Raw genomic sequence first — 18,699 nt, 5'->3', positions numbered from 1 at the left:
CAACTGAATTTTGTGATTTACACTGTATATATATTGTATGCGTCAGGAGCATAGATATTTAGCAGATTGGATGCTTGCGAATATTTAAATAGTTATGTATTAACTCCGCTGTTCTTAATACTTGTTAATTGTTCATCAAATCATTGGATGTGCTTATGAGATCCAGCAGTAAGCAGGTTCCTGCATATCTAGGCATAATTACACAATTTGGGAAGCTGGGTATATTGTCGGTATGTGGCTTATGAGATAAGCTCGCTGGCAGTGGTATTTGAGGTTAAGCAGGAGTAAGATTCCTTCATCTGCAACATAAGCTAGAGTCAGTTCTGGAGAGAGGAGTGTTTGCTGTTTATTCATACATACATTGTCGTGGCCATGGCATATGAGAAAGAGCTGACAGGGAGGATATGAGAAAAGGGAAAGAGAGCCTCAGAGACAGGGAGAAAGATGGGTAAAGTCTCTTTTTTAATAAGATGTTCAACACTCATTAGGTTCTTTCATTGATTATGTCACTATTAGTATAATTATATATAATCAATTTTTAGAATCAGCCCCCCCCCCCCCCACACACACACAGGGAAAACATAAACAATAATTTGATTATTGTACAAGTTTTTATGTTGAATATTGCATTGACATTTTTGCACTGGAACAAATTTCCTAAGCAATTTCCCTGAGAGACCATGTGATTGCATGAATGCATTGCACAAAGTAATCAAAACAGTAGTTTTAGCTCTTTCTGTCATCAGAGCTCCCACTACATAAAAAATATACACATTTCCACCATCTTCCAGTAACCATGGTGGAGCCCATTCCCAATAATATAATAGTAGAATTCTATGGCTTCCCGCACAAAAGCGCAGCACATTTAACCAACAAAACACCCTCTCATCAGTTTTCCAATAGCCACACTACATGCAGCAGGATATGTCCTTGATTCATTTTTGGTTTTTTGTTCTCACCAAACCCATTAGCCTGGATTCAATGTACTCATTGTTTCAGGGGAAGTGTGCAAGAATGCAAGATCATGAATACAAATTACAAAAGACTTGTAAAGAAAGCCTAAATGTGTCTACAAATCTACAGAAGACTACATGTGCAAGAATAAGGCAGTAATATATTGATAATCAGTAATATATTGATTTGGCATAAAAATGACCATCTTGAGTTGGAAACATGCTTCCCCTGTAAAGATGGGTTACTATCTGAGTACTCTACTTAAGCATTTAACATTCCTCAGTTATATCACCCATCAGTACCAAAACATACAATAGAAAAAAGCAATAATGTATGGCAGCCAAGTCCACTCAGAAGTACAGTAATTGTCCTGGAGAGCTGTCTGTGTTAGCGGTAGAGAGCCATACTGGGGCTCTGGTACAGGTACATGTAGCCATCGCAGAAGAGTCTTTTTGCCACCCCTTCCATCTGCCGAGGAGCCTGGATGGCCAGCTCAGCCAGGGGCATGGAGAGATAGCGTCCCACTTCTGTGCACGCTTTAACTTCAGGGATGTTGAAGCCATCGCTTTCCCCTAAGAAGTGAATCAGTGGAACGTGTACAAGCTTGCCAAAACTAAACATGTGAACGCAAAAAACACAAAGCACAAATTCCTCACACTCCTCATAGAAACACAATTTATTCCAGCAGTCAACAGTCAACAAACCCTCCCGAAGGTGTTCATTACACCAAATAGAGAATCACTCCACAGAATATATGCTCACCTTGTCGATCAGCCATGCTATCAAAAAAGATCCAGTCAGTTGCTTTTGGCCCATGTTTGACAAAGGAGACATAGTGGCTGGTCTCAATGCAGAGAACAGCAAACAGCTCCAGCTTTTCACGTGGAGGGATGCTTGGACCCCAATGGCGAGGAAAACCTTCAGGCAGGTGCAAGCAGGCTGGTTTATGCCGCTGTCGACAGGGGTGGCTGTGGACCTGAGGGAGACATTAACGTGCAATACAAATATGAACTTGGAAAATGTTTCAGTAAAGAAATGCAGTGATGAAGTCAGACTTGGCTTTTTCTATGCTACAGTTAACATAAAACATTAATTGCTTTTCTTCCCCCAAATACTTTTAAAAATACTTTTCTATATGTATGAAATTGATGAAAAGATTAATAGGATTCAAGAGACGTATTATAACAGAATGGGCTTTTATTTATTCAGTACAAATGACTGTTTGAAGTGAGATGTTCAGTAACCCACCTGAGTTGAACACTTCTCACAGAAATGTTTGAATCCTGTATTGCTAAAAACCGACTCTCCAAGGCATTCAGAACACTCCAAATATGCCAGCTCACCACAGATGACACACTGCTGAGGACCTAAAGGAAACACACACACACACACACACACACACAGGACAACTATAAATAAGCAGGAACATAATCATGATTAGAAGGACAATAATTAAGTCAAGGTAGGCTTACCATCAGACAGAAGACCAGTGATGTCCAGTTCTAGAGAGGGAATGATTTTGGGGAACATTTTAAACTGCTTCCCAGAGCGAGGCATGGTAAGAATCAGGCAAGAGGGGATCTGATTTCACAGAGACAGAATTAGAAGGTGAGAGGTGTGAGGACAGTGCTGTGCTGGGAAATGGTAAGCATTTTTAATTTTGAAGTTTAATATGGCACACCACTCCAACGAAAATGCTAAATGACTTGAACCAATTAATTATATAACGGAATTCTGGATGGAGTTGTCAATTATTGATCTTTGGGGTAGAGTGGCCCTTTAAATGTTCCAAGTTCCTAATAACTTGTTAAAATCTTTATTTTAATTGCAGAACTACTGTTATTACCAAGTCTCAGTTTAGGTAGTACTTAAAAATATCCTAGCAATTGTGGCAATGGTGGACAGCAGATGAACAGCTCCATCTGCAGGGCAAAGGCATTCTGTTTTTCCAACACTTTACACCTCCACTAACAGGTGAGAACTGGAAGTGAGTAGTCCAGAGCACACACGAGGAGCTCACCTCTGCAAGTCTGACACCACTGCTGTGGAAGGACTGCTCCAGCAGCTGCTGCACAGTGGGTAAAATCAGGCAGTTGTTGTAGTCCACAAAGATTTGGTAGAAGTAGCTAGACTCCACTGCTCCTAGTATGCCTTTAGCCTGACTGAATGACTTCCTTAATAGGCCAGGATTAAGATAGACGAGAGTGGTTAATAAACATAGATGATACGTTAGCGTGCATGAGAAAATAAAGGGGCGAGAGCTGCCCAGATGGGTGTCCTACGTACAGTTTGAGTGGTGGCTCCAGACACAGAACCTCTTGCATGATGAGTGTAAGAAACTCCTCTGGATCTAGACATATGCAGACAGGCAAGCTATTCTGCTGATGCTTTCCAAATTAATCATCGGTGTGCTGGTATTTCTTTGCTGCTAAAACCTTCACTTTCAATTATGGGATTCTTATCTGTGATTCACCGGTTAAATACTTTGTTTGACAATTTAAATAAGTAGTTCTTAATAAGTAATATCACCTTAATAATACTGAATATACACTGGTCACTATTAGGAACACATTTATAAATCTTAATATCTATTCATTAATTTATTTTAATTATTTGTATTATTATTATTATTATTATTATTATTAAATATCTTAAATGAACTTATTATAGCTTAGTAAAATAGGTGCATTTTATAACTGTACAATTACATACCACATCTTTACATAAATTGTGGGCTATTGTTTCTAACTCCACACATTATAAACGTGTATTATTCTGTTTTATAGCTAATGTTGCTTGTTTATCTGAGTACACCAGGAAGAAAAATTCTTCAGATGTGATGTGATGGATGTGATGGAACCAGTCACAAGAACCAAAACCTAAAACCCAGAATCTCACAACCATTCTACTCTGTAACACGCTTCATAATAAGTAGTGGCTGCATACTATCCTACAAAATTGTACAGGGCCAGTTAATTAATCCTAGGGTTAGGCTAAAATGAATTTCCAACTGGTATTCAGCACTGGCACTACAATTTAGTTCTCTTGGTAGAGCAGGCAGAGCTAGGTGATAGCAATTCAATGAATTCAATTCCCAGAGAGCACACAATACTGTCGCACTAATAAATAGATAAACTGTAGATAAAGGTCTGTAAAATGCTGAAAATGTGAAATATAAATGTACTTCAGACCAGAACTACGCTTAATTTAAATTAGTATTGTGTTAGAAATGTATAGGCACAAATAATGATGCACTGTGTTCTACCCATTTTAGGATCTACCTTTCTCATCCGTGGTATAGCTGGGACAGTGTCCACGCGCCTGCAGCAACTGGCGAAGCTTCATCACGCTCTGGGCAGCCACAAAGCCGTCACTGAAAACCCAGACACAGGTGCACACTATACTCCTGTCCACCAATAATGCCTCAGAGGGCCAGGACACTGATATTTTCTGTCATGTCTGTGTGAGATGTTTCTGTCCCAGTTGAAATCTCTCCCCGTCTCTAACCTCCAGTGTCAGGAACAAGAAAAGACTTCATTATCATAAAGTGTATAAACAGGCTTTGTGAAATGGTTTTGAAAACTACTGCCTTTGTGATATGAGCTTGAAGTGCATAATGTTTACCGGCGCAGAGGACACACAATATCCCTCAGAATTGTTTTCTGGATGGCTTCATCTTTCCGCTTAATTCTCTTAAACAGGAGTGAGTCCACTACTGATGAACAGGAAAATAAACTAGAACAGGAAGAAATACTAAAGATGTGTCCTGGTCTTACAAATATAATGGTACCCAGTTATTATACAATATTAAGAACAGTAGTCAAGACAAAAAACAAACAAAACACAACCCAATCAGATATAGTACATCAAGAAATTGGAAATCAAAATGATGGGCAAAACAATGTGTCCTAAAATGCAGGAATATACACTGGTGCAGTGGCACCAGTATTATGACAACAGGATGTTTAAAAAAATGGTTTACCGGGAACATTTAAACCTGCAAACAATACTTCACAAACTTCGAAACAGACTACTGATTGATATCCAGCCTTTAATGGGATGGAGACACGTGCCAACCTAAAGAGGGCAGAGTCCATGTAGCAGGAGTTACAGTGACCCTGGATGCCCTTCATCCGGCCAATCAGGACCCTCAGCACATCCTCAGATGCAACAGGTGGGACATTCGCCTGTGGGGCCGATGCATCCTGCCCATCATGATCTGTGACGCACATGCAGACATTACAATGCACAGCACATCTTGGCTAGTACACAGTGTGGAGTATTGCTTAGAGAGAAAAAAAAAGTGGAATGCATTAAGACTCAAGAACAATCTACCAAAATGTCTATTTGCTGCAGAGTCACCCAGAAAACGAGCATCAGGACGGCAAGAGGAGAGCTTAACAAACAGACCACGCTTCGCAGGACATGTAAAATACCGCACATCTCTAAATGTACCATCATTCACCCCATAGTCTTCTTCCTATAACAGAGTAAAATACTTTAAAAATGACATTAATAAATAATGAGACAGGTAAAGACATATAGCACAATAAAATGCATGACAGAAACTATGCTAATGAGTCATGGGGAATTTCCAATTGTAACCTTTTTTCCAGTGTTACCAGAAGAGGTCAGTATTTGTCATTACCAGTTCCAGTCCAACCCTGGTGTCAGTTAGTCCCGGGAGATGGCCCATCCAGCAAACGGTTGCACGGACAGGTCCTTTACCAAGGAGCACCTCTACCATGGACCCCAGACCTATGGCTCCATGAGTACCCAAATCATTTGCCATTTCTGGAATTTCCATCATTTCCGTTTCATCTGAGAACATAAAACATACATATTAACGCCAACCAAGAACCTAAAATGTAAAGCATTTAATATTTAGAGTGTATTCCCCTCAATAAACAAATCATTTAAACATTTTTTTAGCTTTTACCTATACAAAAACAGTCTATCATGTGTTCTTCACCTTTATTGAAATCTGCTTCTTTAATAACATGATCCAAGGACATTTTCATCTCTCCTCCCTCCCTCCCATTTTCATCTATGTCCTGTTAAGAGAAAACAAGTCTGAAATGAGTTAAGGGAACACCAGTGCCAAGACTTGCAACATACATGATTAGGAAGCAATTGGGCTTATGAATGAGAAGGGAGAATGTTCTATGGAAAAATTAAAGTGGTACCTTATATGCCAGCATCTTACCGTTGAGATCAGAACCACACCTTTTTCATTGTCTAGCTCCAAAACCATACCATGGAGCCATGTGTCCTTAATGCAATAAGTTACACGATCTCCCACAACCAGCTGCTCTGTGGTGGGTTCAGGGAGACTAGACCGAGGTGCCGCACAGGTACTGGATTGTTTGGAATGCAGAGGTTTAATTCTGTTGAAGGGGGCAAAAATTCCACAGTCCTTTGGACACTGAAAGTAGGATTTGTAGCAGAAGGATCCACTGTTCTGGCCTTTCCCCTTGTCTTGTCCCTGAGAAAGTCATTTAAACACAGATAAACAATTGAGTAACAGTGGTTTTGCTCACCGACACACACACACACACACACACACACACACACACACACACACAGAAACATCAAAAACCAACACTTTACCTGTAATTCAACCCCAAAAAATACTCCAACGATAGGATCTCTATGGTTTAGGTCTGAGAGTCTACCGATGTATCTAACCACACCTTTCAGCCACTCTGCATTTAGCTCCACTGTGACTTCAGAACCTATATGCAAGCTTACTGCATGCCTTAATTGTTCTCCTAGTTTAATTTCTTCTAATCTCGCTTCATCTTTGTCTAGAGCCAACAGTAACTCTGCCTCTTGCTGGGTCAGCTCCTGTACAATGTCAGACGGCAATGTATTTTCATATACATCGCCGATACATGTAACACGTAAAGTGGTGGCCTTTTGTTTCTTCTGTCGTAAGTATTTGTCCTTATTTATGTAACAAATGCGGCCTGTTTTGTTCCATTTATATGATGCAGGATTTCGAGTAATGATGAAGTAAATGTTTTTGTCACTGGAGGCCATTGCTGGAGGTTGACACCTGGAAAATAAGTAAATAAAAAATAGATATGCTATGCCATGGTTTAACTGATGCTTACAGTTATATGAAAGTAGGGTTAACGTTAGCTGCATTCGCGCTCCGAAGGAGCTTCCTCTGTTTTTAGAATAGACAATAGAGGAAAGTGATACTACAAAGTTGAGAAGGAATAACTAATAAGGTGATAAGCTGTGTGCGAAAACTAGTGAAACGAATAATTTGACAAGCCATTAGGACAGTAAACTAGCTAAACAACTAACTAAATTAAAAGGCAAGTAAGCACAAATCTCTCACCACAAACGTCGGCGTCAACCCAGGAGTGCTCAGGCTACTTTCGGTTTGTTAAACTCAGAGAGTTCTGATGAGTTAGTTAAACTAATGAGTTTAAAACTCATCGTGCTCACTTTACCAGTCCCTTTAACGGTAAGCCAGTGGAAATCTACCAAAGATTCACAAATCCACAAAGCATGTAAGATAGTTCCTATTTCTTACAGGCACTCAAATAAAGTTACGATCCTCGCGTATCCGATTGTCACCAACAAGTTCGCTCGAGCGAAACGCGGAAATATTTGATCTATATAAAATTACATGCAATAGTTGAACAGCACAAGCAGCTTGTAGATCGGCGAAATGAGACCGCAGCCGTTCTCCCGCGTCATCAACACTGACGCTGTCGCAGTTTGATTACGGATATTTTTTGCGAGTCCAATATGGCAGAACGAGAGGCGTTGGAAAAGGAAATTGAGGAGTTGCAAAGTAAGTGATTTAGCTATTTTGATTGGTAATAGTTTTGTGTGATCCGTTTTTCGGTTATTATTTGTGGTTATGCTAACAAGGTCTTAACACGCCGTGTTAGCTGATATGGCAAGGTTAGCTAACCTACCAAGCTAACTATCCTAGTTCGCTAACTTAGCTAATAAGATAATAAGATATCGGCTTGGTCATCAAGAAACCGAGTACTGAATACTGTATTCAGCATTTTACCTGTTTTGGACATGGACTATCGAGTTAATTTGTAGATGTCATGAGTTTTTCCAGTACCTGTGTTTTTAAACTAGTTCACGTTGGAACTGAATGTGGTGGAGAGGAAGTCAAAAATGCCATGAAGGCTGTGATGTGGGCTAATGTTTGTAACTGCATTAAATTATCTGGAAACACCGTACTTCTCAACTTACTACCTATTTTGAATAGAGCAGAATCATAACAGTGAGTGGGACTATTCTGTGTATTGAACTAATAACGGTTTTACAATGTGACTATGTTCCATGGTAATTAATCCAAATATTCTGATTTTACAGATCTTATTATGGATCACAAGAGAGTTCATGGCGATGCCCCGTCAAGCTCAGCTCAGTGGTTTTCTTCTAGATGTAGTCAAGGTAGAGGTCGAGGGTCCAACCAGTGTTATTTTCAGTCATATTCAGGTCAGCACCAGCCTCATACTCTTCGCCCTACCAGCCACTGGAGAAGAACTTACTCTCTTAACAACAATACCACTGGAGGTCATGGAAAGGCAGGCTCCCAGTTTTCTGACCCCAATCTGAACAAAACTCGGCAAGCCAAGCTTGTAGCTTCTGGTACTTGTTGCTACTCACTTGTTGGAAGCCAAAAACCCGCTGGTAAGGGGTTGGCAGAGACACAGATCTACAAGAACAGCACAACTCCTTCACATAATGCAAGTGGAAGTGTAGCTTCCCCAGAGAGTAGCAGACCCCCCAGCAACAGTGCAAACAGGACAGTGCTGAAACTGACAAGGACTAAGAGTGGAAATGTAGACCTGGCAAAGTCTGCTTCATCAGTGGATAGTCGACAGTTTGGTCTTGAAAGGAATATAAAACTACATGCGGCATCCCAAAGTGCATCAGACCTGGTTAGTTGCTCAGGTACCGTATCTGTCTCTTCATCCAAGGAGCCTAGTGCCTTCAACAAAAGACAGACTTTGGCATTGTCACACATGAAATCACATGTCACCAGTATCAATTTAACTAATAAGACTGTGATAATGGCCCCAAGCTACACTTCTGCCCATCCCCCTGCTGCTTTGGCTTGCTTTAGCGCTGCGTCAAACCTCAAGCATAAAAATGGAGCAGCAGCAGCGCAGGTGTCAGCGGCTTGCTCTTCCCCCAAGAGATCACGGTTTATTTGGGTGAAATGTGAAGGGACAGGGACTAGCCAGCCTAAGCCAGCCATCTGCCCTGCTATGCGTCCTCCAAGCTCATCTTTGGCCTCCGCTGGTCCTACCGCGGTTGCTAACATCAAGCAGGTAATTGGCTCTAACAAGAAGCCCCATCGCAGGCCTGGACTTTGCCAAGGTACCCCCAAGACCTCAGCATACTCTTGGGTGGCGTCTTCCTGCTCCATGGGAACAGTTGCCAAAGCAGCGTCCCTAGGCAAACTGCCACACAAGCCACCCAAGGCTCTCAAGTTGCCTTGCAAAATGGGAAAGGATGGGCTAGAGGGTGCCAAAAAAATTGCATTTGCTCCTCTCATGGCACCAAAGAGGGCTAAAGCTGGTGGAGGTAGCACCGCATCTCAAGTGAACCATGGCAGTCGCTACCGCTGGAAGGCAGCGCCGCAGAGCTCCTCCATGGGGGTGTGTGCCTCCACCCCAAAGTTTTCGCGAAAGACATCTGTGTATCAATGGACCGCTCGGAAACAGGACAGGGACTCGAGCCCTGGACCGCTCTCATCCGGACTCCAGCACAGCCCTTCCACTGCTTCTCCCTCTGGAGGTGGAGTCAAGCTCAGGAACAGGGCCATGATCAACAGAAAATCCAGCAGCAGGTAAGAATTGTACTGAAAATATTCAGCTGTGTTTCTCAGTATCAGTACTTTCCCACAACGTTGCCCTGAACAGATGAGTGTTGGTTATGAGAGTTACGTTTTAAAGCAAGACAGAGATTCCACACCAGGCTTGGTAGAAGCAGTGCCTACATAATTCTGTTGGTCTTTCACTGCTGTATCAAGCTCTTGTTCTCGGAATGTTATCACCAGAAGGTTAACGTTTGTCCGTGGCGTTTAATTTCGTTTCGTTGAGTGTAATTTGCTGAGTGTGATTTCTAAACCTTTTTGTAACCATTTTTGTTCAGTTCCACAGTTAGAATGGAGGGGAATAAGTTTAGAAACATTGACTGGAATGCATTCTTTTTATACACTTTGCACAGTCATCTTGAGATGTGAATAAAGTTGAGTGAATGCCTGCTCACTCCAGTTATGCGATAGGTACAATTGATGCTTGTGTTGATATGATGATATAAATTAAAAGACCCTGTTGGGGCCTTATGGTTTTGCAGAAGGTCGACTGATGTGACTTATGTTTTGTGGTGGTCCAGCTTTGGCATGATCACCTTTTATTTAGTGGTGCTCAGGCATGAAAACTGCATTAGTTTGTTTATACTAATCCCCTTTCTCATGATTAAATTGCTGTTTTTGAGTATTTCAATAATTTATATTTACATTATTATGACACGTTGGCCTTTTAGTACTAATGGTATAGTAGAACGTGGCAAATATGTTTAACTGCATAAACTCTTATGGTAAAGCTGCATAAACTCTTATGGCATTGTGGGGAATTATTGGAAGCAGTGCTAGATACACCAGCAAAATTCATAGGTTTTGCGCATGTTCATGTCAGTACAGAAAGATTTAAAGAAGCTACACAGATCTTTAAAAGAAATGTAAGAAAGAAGCCATGTTTTTAAAATCTCTTTTTATTCATTTGTTTTCTATGAATAAAAATGGGTTTACTAGAACACTTCTGATGTGACACCAAAGAATAAATATATTTGGTGTTAACTCATCACCCTGGTTTATAGTGTTTGATTATGGCTGTTGGATATATATGGTACTTTATGATGCAGTTATCTCAGAATCCTGTAATATGCAAATGAGCCCTCCAGTCAATCACATAAGTGATTATTGCATGCTAAGAGCATTGTGAACAATTCCAGACATACCAAATGAGTGTTTTACTGCATTCACATTATATAAGTCTTATACAATTACAATATTTCTTTGAGTCTTGTGAAGGTGGACTAGTGTATTTTCCTAAACTTTTCCAAAACTTTTTAATGTGCATCAGATTCTGAGAACACAAAATTTGTGCAGGAGACCACAATAAGCAGCCACAAGAACTGGCCACCAGAAGGCAGCATGACAGTATTCTTGCATTTAATTGTCACTCATTTTAGTGGATTAAGCATCAAATAGAAAAGTGTCTGATTTAGAATCATATTATGAGACTACTTCTGCAGACCTACCTTTCCTGCAGACCTACCTTTCCTGCAGACCTACCTTTCCTACACAATCCTCCTTCCTCTCAGCAGTCTTACTCCAGAGAGGAGGTCCAGCCTCAGCATGGTGACTGTCAGTAGTCGCTATTCTCTACGGAGGAGGACACACACTCCTGGCAAGCCTCCAACCAGTGGCAGACGAGGCCAGGCCAAGGCGCTCGTCTCTTACGGCAGACACAAACTCCGCCTCTCCTTCTCCAGCCCCACCCTTGCTGCATGGAGCCCCAGAACAGGTAAGGCTGAGACCTATTTTCAGCATACGTTAAAACACGGAATTCCTAATGAAATCTTATCTGCTTGGTCTTAGTTATGACATTTAATCAAATTCCTAATAGGTTTGACCTTTTTTTAATTTATTTTTTACTTCTTTGCAATTTATGTTACTAAAGAAATCACTTTCAGGCCAGGTGTGTATGAGGCACTTTGGTGAACAGGCCAGACATTGTATGGACATAGAAAGTAGCTTTAAAACATTTTACAAGTAACTACGTGTATCTGTATGAGTAACACTCCTCTAACTGCTCCTACGGTGTATGGCGGTGGAGCTTGTGCCGTCGTCTCATCTCACCACTGCCTCAGGCCTACAGTCTGGTTTGCAGTATGCAACCTCACAATCCACAGAGAGCCAGTGTGCGTTGATCACAGGTTTAGCAGTAAATAAAGTGACTAGCAACAATCTAGTTACCCAGCAAAATTCCAGACTGACTTCCATCACCTACTTCCAGATGTGGAGACACACGGCATTGCTGTGCCCCCGACTCTGTGACTTAACATATTAGCGGGTTCTGTTCTGGAAAACACTACCTGTCTCCAGCTACCCTTTCCCTGAGCGATACAGACTCTCCAGACGCCCTCTGTGACTAATTGGCATAATGAGCAATTGGTGCAAAACAGTCACTGGAAATTTAATTAACTCTGTTTGTATCCCGTATGTTACCATGGAAACCCAAAATGGGAGCCTGACTTGGTTATATAGGTAAGGTTTAGGCTATACATTTTCTGATTAAATTGCATAAAACGGGTGTGGAGGTCTGGGAGGAATATCTTGAACCTGTGCTGTGAAGTAGTCAGAGTTAACCGGCTCGTGGCAGGATTGACCACTAGAGGTCAGCTTTTCACCACAAGCGGTCGTTGGATCTCCCTGCGTGCTGGTACAGGGATGCTGTGCAGGGAAGGAGGTGGGGGTTAATTAATTGTCCAGTCCGGCCATGATGGCCTACATGTGCCGATAGTGGGTAATTTGCAGCAATGGCACGCTGAATGTAGCTACGCTATCAAACCCTGCCAGTGCTCGCACTCGGTAGATAAAAAGGAGCTAATGCATAATTATCCTTTTGCAAATTGGATTGTTTTAACGAACTGGAGAATATAGGCACAACTTGATGGAAAGCAATCACTGTTTTTACAGCCACCCCCGCCCGCCCAGATACCGCTCGAGCAAGGCGGGCCATCTCGCTGTAATCGCCGACAGTCTGTTGCAACTGCGTGTGGCACGTTCGCGCGGCGTCCCTGGTGCTGTTCCGGCGGTGGCGTCCTTTTTCACATTGATCTCGCCCTTTCCCTCTCTCTTTTCTCCCTGCAGTCGTGTGGTGTTATTCGTCCGGTTTAAGGTGCAGCTCCTCTGGGGCGAAAGAGGAGGAGTATGTGAAGGAGCAGGAGAGATAGAGGAAGGGGGAGTCATGTGGGCTTGCCAGAGGGACTCTGTGCAGAAGATAAGAGTGGCTAATAAAGACCAAATTGAATTACTAATGACTAGAAAGAGGGCAGCTGTGTTAAAAATGGCGACTAACCACTTCTCGTCACCGTCATGATCACCGCTGCGTGACATCTCTTAATTTTCTCTCTGATGACCCCCCCCCCACACACACACAAGTCGCTTAGCCGTCCGCTTTCTCCAGCTCTGTTTACCGTGGCTGGTTGGTTATCTGCAGGGGGATTTAAAGGGGCATAAACCTAAGTGAGCAGTTAGGGGCGTAATGAATCGCAGGCGGGAGAGAAGTGCCTCGATAATCCCATAAAGTGAATAAACGACAGAAGAGCACAGTAGAGAGGAGATGAAGAGAGGGGAGGAGCGAGAGGAGGACATGAAGGGGCCTCGAGCCTCCAAACAGACGTTTGGCCCCAGACTATTTGCCAGAATAGATGCACAAAGGGAACCATCTGGATACTGTGCTGAGGTTTTATTTCTTAGCACACACTCATCCTGTATTTGTTTTCTTTTTCCATGGAGTGATTTTCCTAACCAACACGTTCCACAATGCCTCATGGTTTTGCATTGTTTTAGCAAATTCGTTCCAATAGCTGATCTGCACATGTGCTTTGTCCAGCTGTATAAGTTATCATAGTCTGTGCCAATTAGAGATGAGCATTAAGGAACTTAATCCTGTAAGAATTAAGGTATAAAAGAAAGATGCATTGCACAAACAGCTCTTTGTTCTGTGCTGAACCTGGTGGTGTGCATGTGTGCTTGGGTGTGCATATGGGTGTATATATGTTTTACAGGCAGTTCTTCCATGTGTTCAAGAGATCAGCCTCTGGGAGAGCTGCCAAGGCTTTATTTGGTCTGAAGTTTGTAGATCCCCCCACCCCAACAACCTACATCCTTCTCTGCCCCTTCTTACATACCCTTAGTTCAGCTCGGGTCAGAGTTTTACAATAAATGTTTTTTTTTGCTTTCAGTAGTCTTCTCTGTGTGTAAATCATGCCTGCATGTATCTACGAGCCTGCACGCAGCCCCAGGACATAAATGTTGACCAGTTTGGGCATCGCTACTCTTAAACACACTATCTCGCAGAATCGCGTTACCCCCCCAGCAGCCGGGCCCATGTCTTTCTCCAGGGGTCCTGTTTCAGTCCAGGCGTTGATGTGCTTCTTTATTTGCTCGTAAATCAGTGCTGTGCCGTCTCCCAGCTCCTTTTCCTGCTGCCACTTCCCACTCTCTCAGCCGGTGTTGGCTCACAGGTGCAGGGGGGGCACAACCGCACTCTGGCGTCCACACACACCAAAGGAGAGGTGTGCAACAGTGACCCGGGTAGTCGTCAGATTAAAAGAAAGAAGAGTTTCAAAAGGAGACTGTGGCGCTTCCCCTCGTGGTTAGCCGTGCCCCTGACACTGAAGGGACTCTTGGGGTTTGGGCCATTTGCCCCAGATTTAGCTACTTCTAAATCTCAATTAAGTGATTGGCACCTCTGATTTTAGTGCACTTGTGCTGACAAGGCAATCTTTGATTTGTAGGCTGGAGGACAGTAGAGGGCCATTGTACTATGCAGACTATTTACTATGTCTTTGATTGAACTGTAGGTCCTCAGTCAAGTGGAAGACTGGAGAAGGACCTTGCCTTTGCTATACCACGTTTGCATGTTTTCAGTCAGATTTTCTTGTTGATGTTAATTTGGTGGCGGAATGTCCACTCTGCTGGCCCGAGACACGTTTTATACCGGAATGTCTTGGCTCGGAGTGGACTTCACACAGCTACTGATTACATAAGGTTTTTAATGTGGGCATATCGGGCTCTAAAGTCCTTGGAAGCACACATGCTGTAATGGAAATGATCCAGCAGAGCTTCTACAGTCTTGCTGTAATTCTCAGGCAGTAGATGTGCTGCGCCTTGTTCAAAATTGCCACCGAAGGGCAGAAAAGGAGGCCATTTTCAGTCCAATGGTTCAACAACAGCTTGCTTAGAATGATTTTTGTTTGAAACCTTTCTGTGCACTTCTCAGATGGGCTAAAATAATAAGCAGGTTTTTTGTTTTTTTTTTTAAGTTCTGGTTTCTAGTTTTCTTTACAGTTTTTATTTCTATAAAAATATCGCAAAATCACGCCATTGGCAACCACCACTGCTCGGCGTCCATCCCTGGTCTGAGGGTGGACAACACACTCTTTTTCCTTTCTCCCCATCTCCTCCTCTACAGTCCAGTCTGTCAGTCCTGGCTTTGACCCTTTATGTGGTTTGTCTATTTGAGCTTGTTTTCTGGCATGGCTGGCTAGTTCGCACCTCCTTTGATTTCTGCCACTCTTTTCTCCACACCATTGTCGCTCCCTCCGTCCCTGCTCCGCTTCTCCCTTCCCTAATTCTGCCCTGCGTCTTTACGTACGGATCGCTTTACGGAGGAAGTAACCCTACTCAGGCCGCGTAATAAATATCCTATTTACGACAAATGCATGTCTCCAGGCCCGAGTGGATTTGAGCAGTGAGAGAGAATCTGTTTGCAAGGGTAGAGTTGACTATTCAGTGTGCAGTTTCTCTCAGATGCCACTCCAGATTTTGCCAGACTAAGAACTATAATACCTCACTGGTTTCCCTAAACTACATGCATCCTGCTTACACACACACTACAAATATAAACACAAGCACAAGTGTCCAGCTGGGTGCTACTCTATGGGACTGTAGATTGTATTTTGCCCTATATTACAACACCAGTTTTTGATAATGTATTGCAAAAACCTGGCTTGTCAGAGGACTGTTGCCTATACTGTGTGTGGTGGTGTCCTTTGGGGTTAATGAATCCTAGGTAGATTTATTATTATTATTATGATGATGATTTATTATTATTATTATTATTATTATTATTGCTTGACTGATACATCTGTGAGTTTTTTTGCTTTTCAGTATCGGCCAGCGAAGTGCCGATCTTTTAAGATACCCTTTTTAACCTCCACAGAGTAGTATATTGGAATTAGTAGAGATATTGAATATATTGAAACAATATTTGGCTGCCCCTTTGATAAATATTGTGATTCTCTAAGCTCTATTGAACGTTTTGTTTAAAAACAATATTAGAAATGTTTCTATAAAATGCTGTTTATCAGGTCCACAGGGGAAGACTATTGTGACTAGCCTGATCTCTGTAGTCACCAGATCAGCACTTTTCAAGTTAGCGGTTCTTCCTGCCTGTCAGGTATTTTGCACATGATCAGGCACATGATCAGGCACATGATCAGGCACATGATCAGGCACATGATCAGGCACATGATCAGGCACATGATCGCATTGTCTAAGGAAGGGGCTTTAGAGTAAGGTTTGGAGGAAGCCTGCATGACTGAAGGGACATTCGGTGGCAATGTCTGGGAATGGGTAGCAAAGACCGCAAACATCACTTACAAACGGGATGCGTCTTTTGGTGCATATGGCCCGGAGACATTTTATAGAAAATGAATGCTCATTGGTCTGTCTTTATGCATTTCCTAATCAAAAACACTACTATTAGCATTTCAAAATGATCAGTATCAGCTTTTTTTCTTATTGCATCTCAAAATATATATAGTAAATAAGGTTTACTTATAAAACGTATATTATTTAAAACTATGACAATATCCAGTAAGTAATGTGCGTACCAACCATGGCACAAATAAACTGAGAAACACGTATGGCATTGAGAATGACGGGCCTCGGATACTTGAATAAGTAGGCCTATATCACTACAGTTGCATATAATTACTTGTAAGCTGTGACATAAGGTTTATATTAAGTACTTCTGTGGTTTGTCTGAATAGCTCTGTGGTTGTTTTCTGTGCTGTGGTGTGATGTGCATGGCGTGCCTCTTGTGAAAGCAGGCACTAGGATCAGGAGGTGAGAACATTCTTTGAGCTTAAGCAACCCAGGCCTAATCTAGCCCTCTCCCTCTTCCTTCTCTCGCTCTCGCGCTCGCTCTCGCGCTCACTTTCTCGTGCAAAACCAGCTTTAATTTAGGTTGCGCTATTTCTTATTTCTTTTTCATCCACTATTAGTCATAACCATTAAACAGTTCCAGCCGTGTTATCTGTTTTGTGTACTGCTGGCAGCCCAACTCGTTTCACGGCTTCTCCATGGCTTCCATGGAGAGCAGGCAGAGAGCCCAGCTGAACGGAACATGTGTATTTAACACATTATTTTATAGGCCCAGTGAAAGACGCTGATTGTCTGTTCGAGGTCCTGCAGAGAGCCCCAGGCCTCCTGCTGCTTCCCCATCAAACTGTCAGTTTGCCGCGATTAAAACCTCTCAGTGCCCCTCCTCATATGACACCCAGCCAACCATCAAACCATAAGCCACTTGCCTGTCATGGCCACTCTGATCTCACACAGAGACACAGGGTGAATTTTATGCACTTAGTTTCATTAAGTAAGTATTGTTGACTAAAACTATTGTGGGGTTAGTTTGTGTGTCTTCTGTAAATACTAGCGTGCATTTTTATTTATTTATTTTTTCCCCTCCCCCAACCCCCATCATGTGTGTGAGAATTTTCTTGGTATCTGCAGTCTTACCAGAGTTGAAAAGAATAATGTATGCATATTCACTGAGTGCATACAAGCTAGCAGAGAAGTGTCTGTGAATGTGTGCGTGTGTGTCTGTTTGCTGAGTGTTTGTGCCAGCCGTTGAAGGCCAAGTGTTGAAATGTGTAACCCATACTGTGGCACACTGAAATGCTATACTGCAGTTACACTTTTTCCTTCCCTGTTTTGGGGGTAAATGTTTTCTCAGAATTGCGAGGGGTCTCTGGTGACGCAGAGAGCAGAATAAATCAGAAACCTTAAATAGGAATGGACCTGCTAATCATTTAAAAACATACCCATTTGTCGCCTTAGACAGATGCTCTCTTTGAGGCTGCAGGCTAACTAGTGCCTTTAAAAGCCATAAACGTGCCTATATGCTGACATAGTAATTTACTGATAGATGAAGTTAGAAGTAATAGCTTATTATTCAGGTAAATGTTCTTATTTCCAGCCGTCCTCATATTCCTGTTAGGGTAGTTACGGTGCAGTGCATCTTTGCATACTCATAAGCTTACATAAAGCGTGTGGTCTGGCTAGTTACTTTGGGACTGTAGCGAGGCTTCTGCCACGGACATCAGGGCACCCAGTCCTCAAGCCTTCTGGGACACCCAGTCTCCCTTTTCCCGTCTGCTGTAAGCCAGTCCAGGGCCGTCTGTCCACACTGAGCGAAGTGTTACCGTAATAATCGCAGCACTTTGGCATTTGTGTGGGAAGAGGGCTACAGAGTCCCAGACCTGCCAGGCATGTTAATTATGGCTAATGTCTATTTGATCCAACCACAAAGAGCAGTCTGTATTGCATATAACCTGCCCCTGCCTGATCCTGCTGACATTAACTGTTCGTATGCCAGTCTGAGCGACTGCAAATGCCAAAAAAAAAAACGGGGGGTAGGGGTCTCAGCAAGTCGCAACACCAAAAGCCCTACATTTTAGATAATTTTTGTTGTTGTTTTTGTTTGTTTGCTTTATATTCTCCCTGACATGTTGTAGCTTAATACATTTAAAACACCTAGCCTAGTAGTTCAGTGCAGTCTGTTAGTATATACCACTCCAATTTATTAATGATATCTCCTTTCATCCTTTATTTCTTTACTCGAGTCCTCATGCAATGCCCTTATTTAATTATCTATTCATTGACACAGGTAGCAG

At 42.4% G+C, this 18,699-nt stretch overlaps 2 protein-coding genes across 4 annotated transcripts in view; one reads left to right on the top strand and one right to left on the bottom strand.

Annotated features, from left to right (window-relative positions):
• Nucleotides 1-592: 592 nt before the first annotated feature.
• Nucleotides 593-7,538, bottom strand: cyldl (cylindromatosis (turban tumor syndrome), like). 2 transcript variants are annotated; one of them, XM_027024100.2, is made up of 15 exons: nt 7,304-7,538; nt 6,565-7,012; nt 6,161-6,439; nt 5,927-6,008; nt 5,603-5,775; nt 5,290-5,434; nt 5,032-5,173; nt 4,579-4,689; nt 4,236-4,327; nt 3,241-3,304; nt 2,975-3,128; nt 2,427-2,535; nt 2,203-2,321; nt 1,717-1,930; nt 593-1,526 (listed from the first exon to the last, which is right to left on the bottom strand). In XM_027024100.2, the coding sequence occupies exons 2-15, from the start codon at nt 6,994-6,996 to the stop codon at nt 1,342-1,344; spliced, it is 2,301 nt and encodes a 766-aa protein (XP_026879901.2). In that variant the 5' UTR covers nt 6,997-7,012; nt 7,304-7,538; the 3' UTR covers nt 593-1,341. The 2 variants fall into 2 exon arrangements, with proteins under 2 accessions (XP_026879901.2, XP_026879902.2); XM_027024101.2 differs by having other exon boundaries at nt 1,475-1,567.
• Nucleotides 7,539-7,699: 161 nt separating this feature from the next.
• Nucleotides 7,700-18,699, top strand: part of zc3h3 (zinc finger CCCH-type containing 3) — a 60,620-nt gene continuing 49,620 nt past the window's right edge. Inside the window, exons 1-3 of one of the 2 annotated variants that reach the window (XM_035524475.1) lie at nt 7,700-7,765; nt 8,308-9,793; nt 11,335-11,534. In XM_035524475.1, coding sequence (XP_035380368.1) covers nt 7,720-7,765; nt 8,308-9,793; nt 11,335-11,534 — 1,732 coding nt within the window. In that variant the 5' untranslated portion in view covers nt 7,700-7,719. Of the gene's footprint in view, nt 7,766-8,307; nt 9,794-11,331; nt 11,535-18,699 lie in introns of both variants that reach the window. The other variant, XM_035524474.1, reaches the window with a different exon arrangement.

Source organism: Electrophorus electricus, chromosome 3, assembly GCF_013358815.1.
Source record: "Electrophorus electricus isolate fEleEle1 chromosome 3, fEleEle1.pri, whole genome shotgun sequence".
Lineage (NCBI taxonomy): Eukaryota > Metazoa > Chordata > Actinopteri > Gymnotiformes > Gymnotidae > Electrophorus > Electrophorus electricus.
Note: the sequence above shows the minus strand (reverse complement) of the source record. Positions and strands in the feature narration are given on the sequence as shown.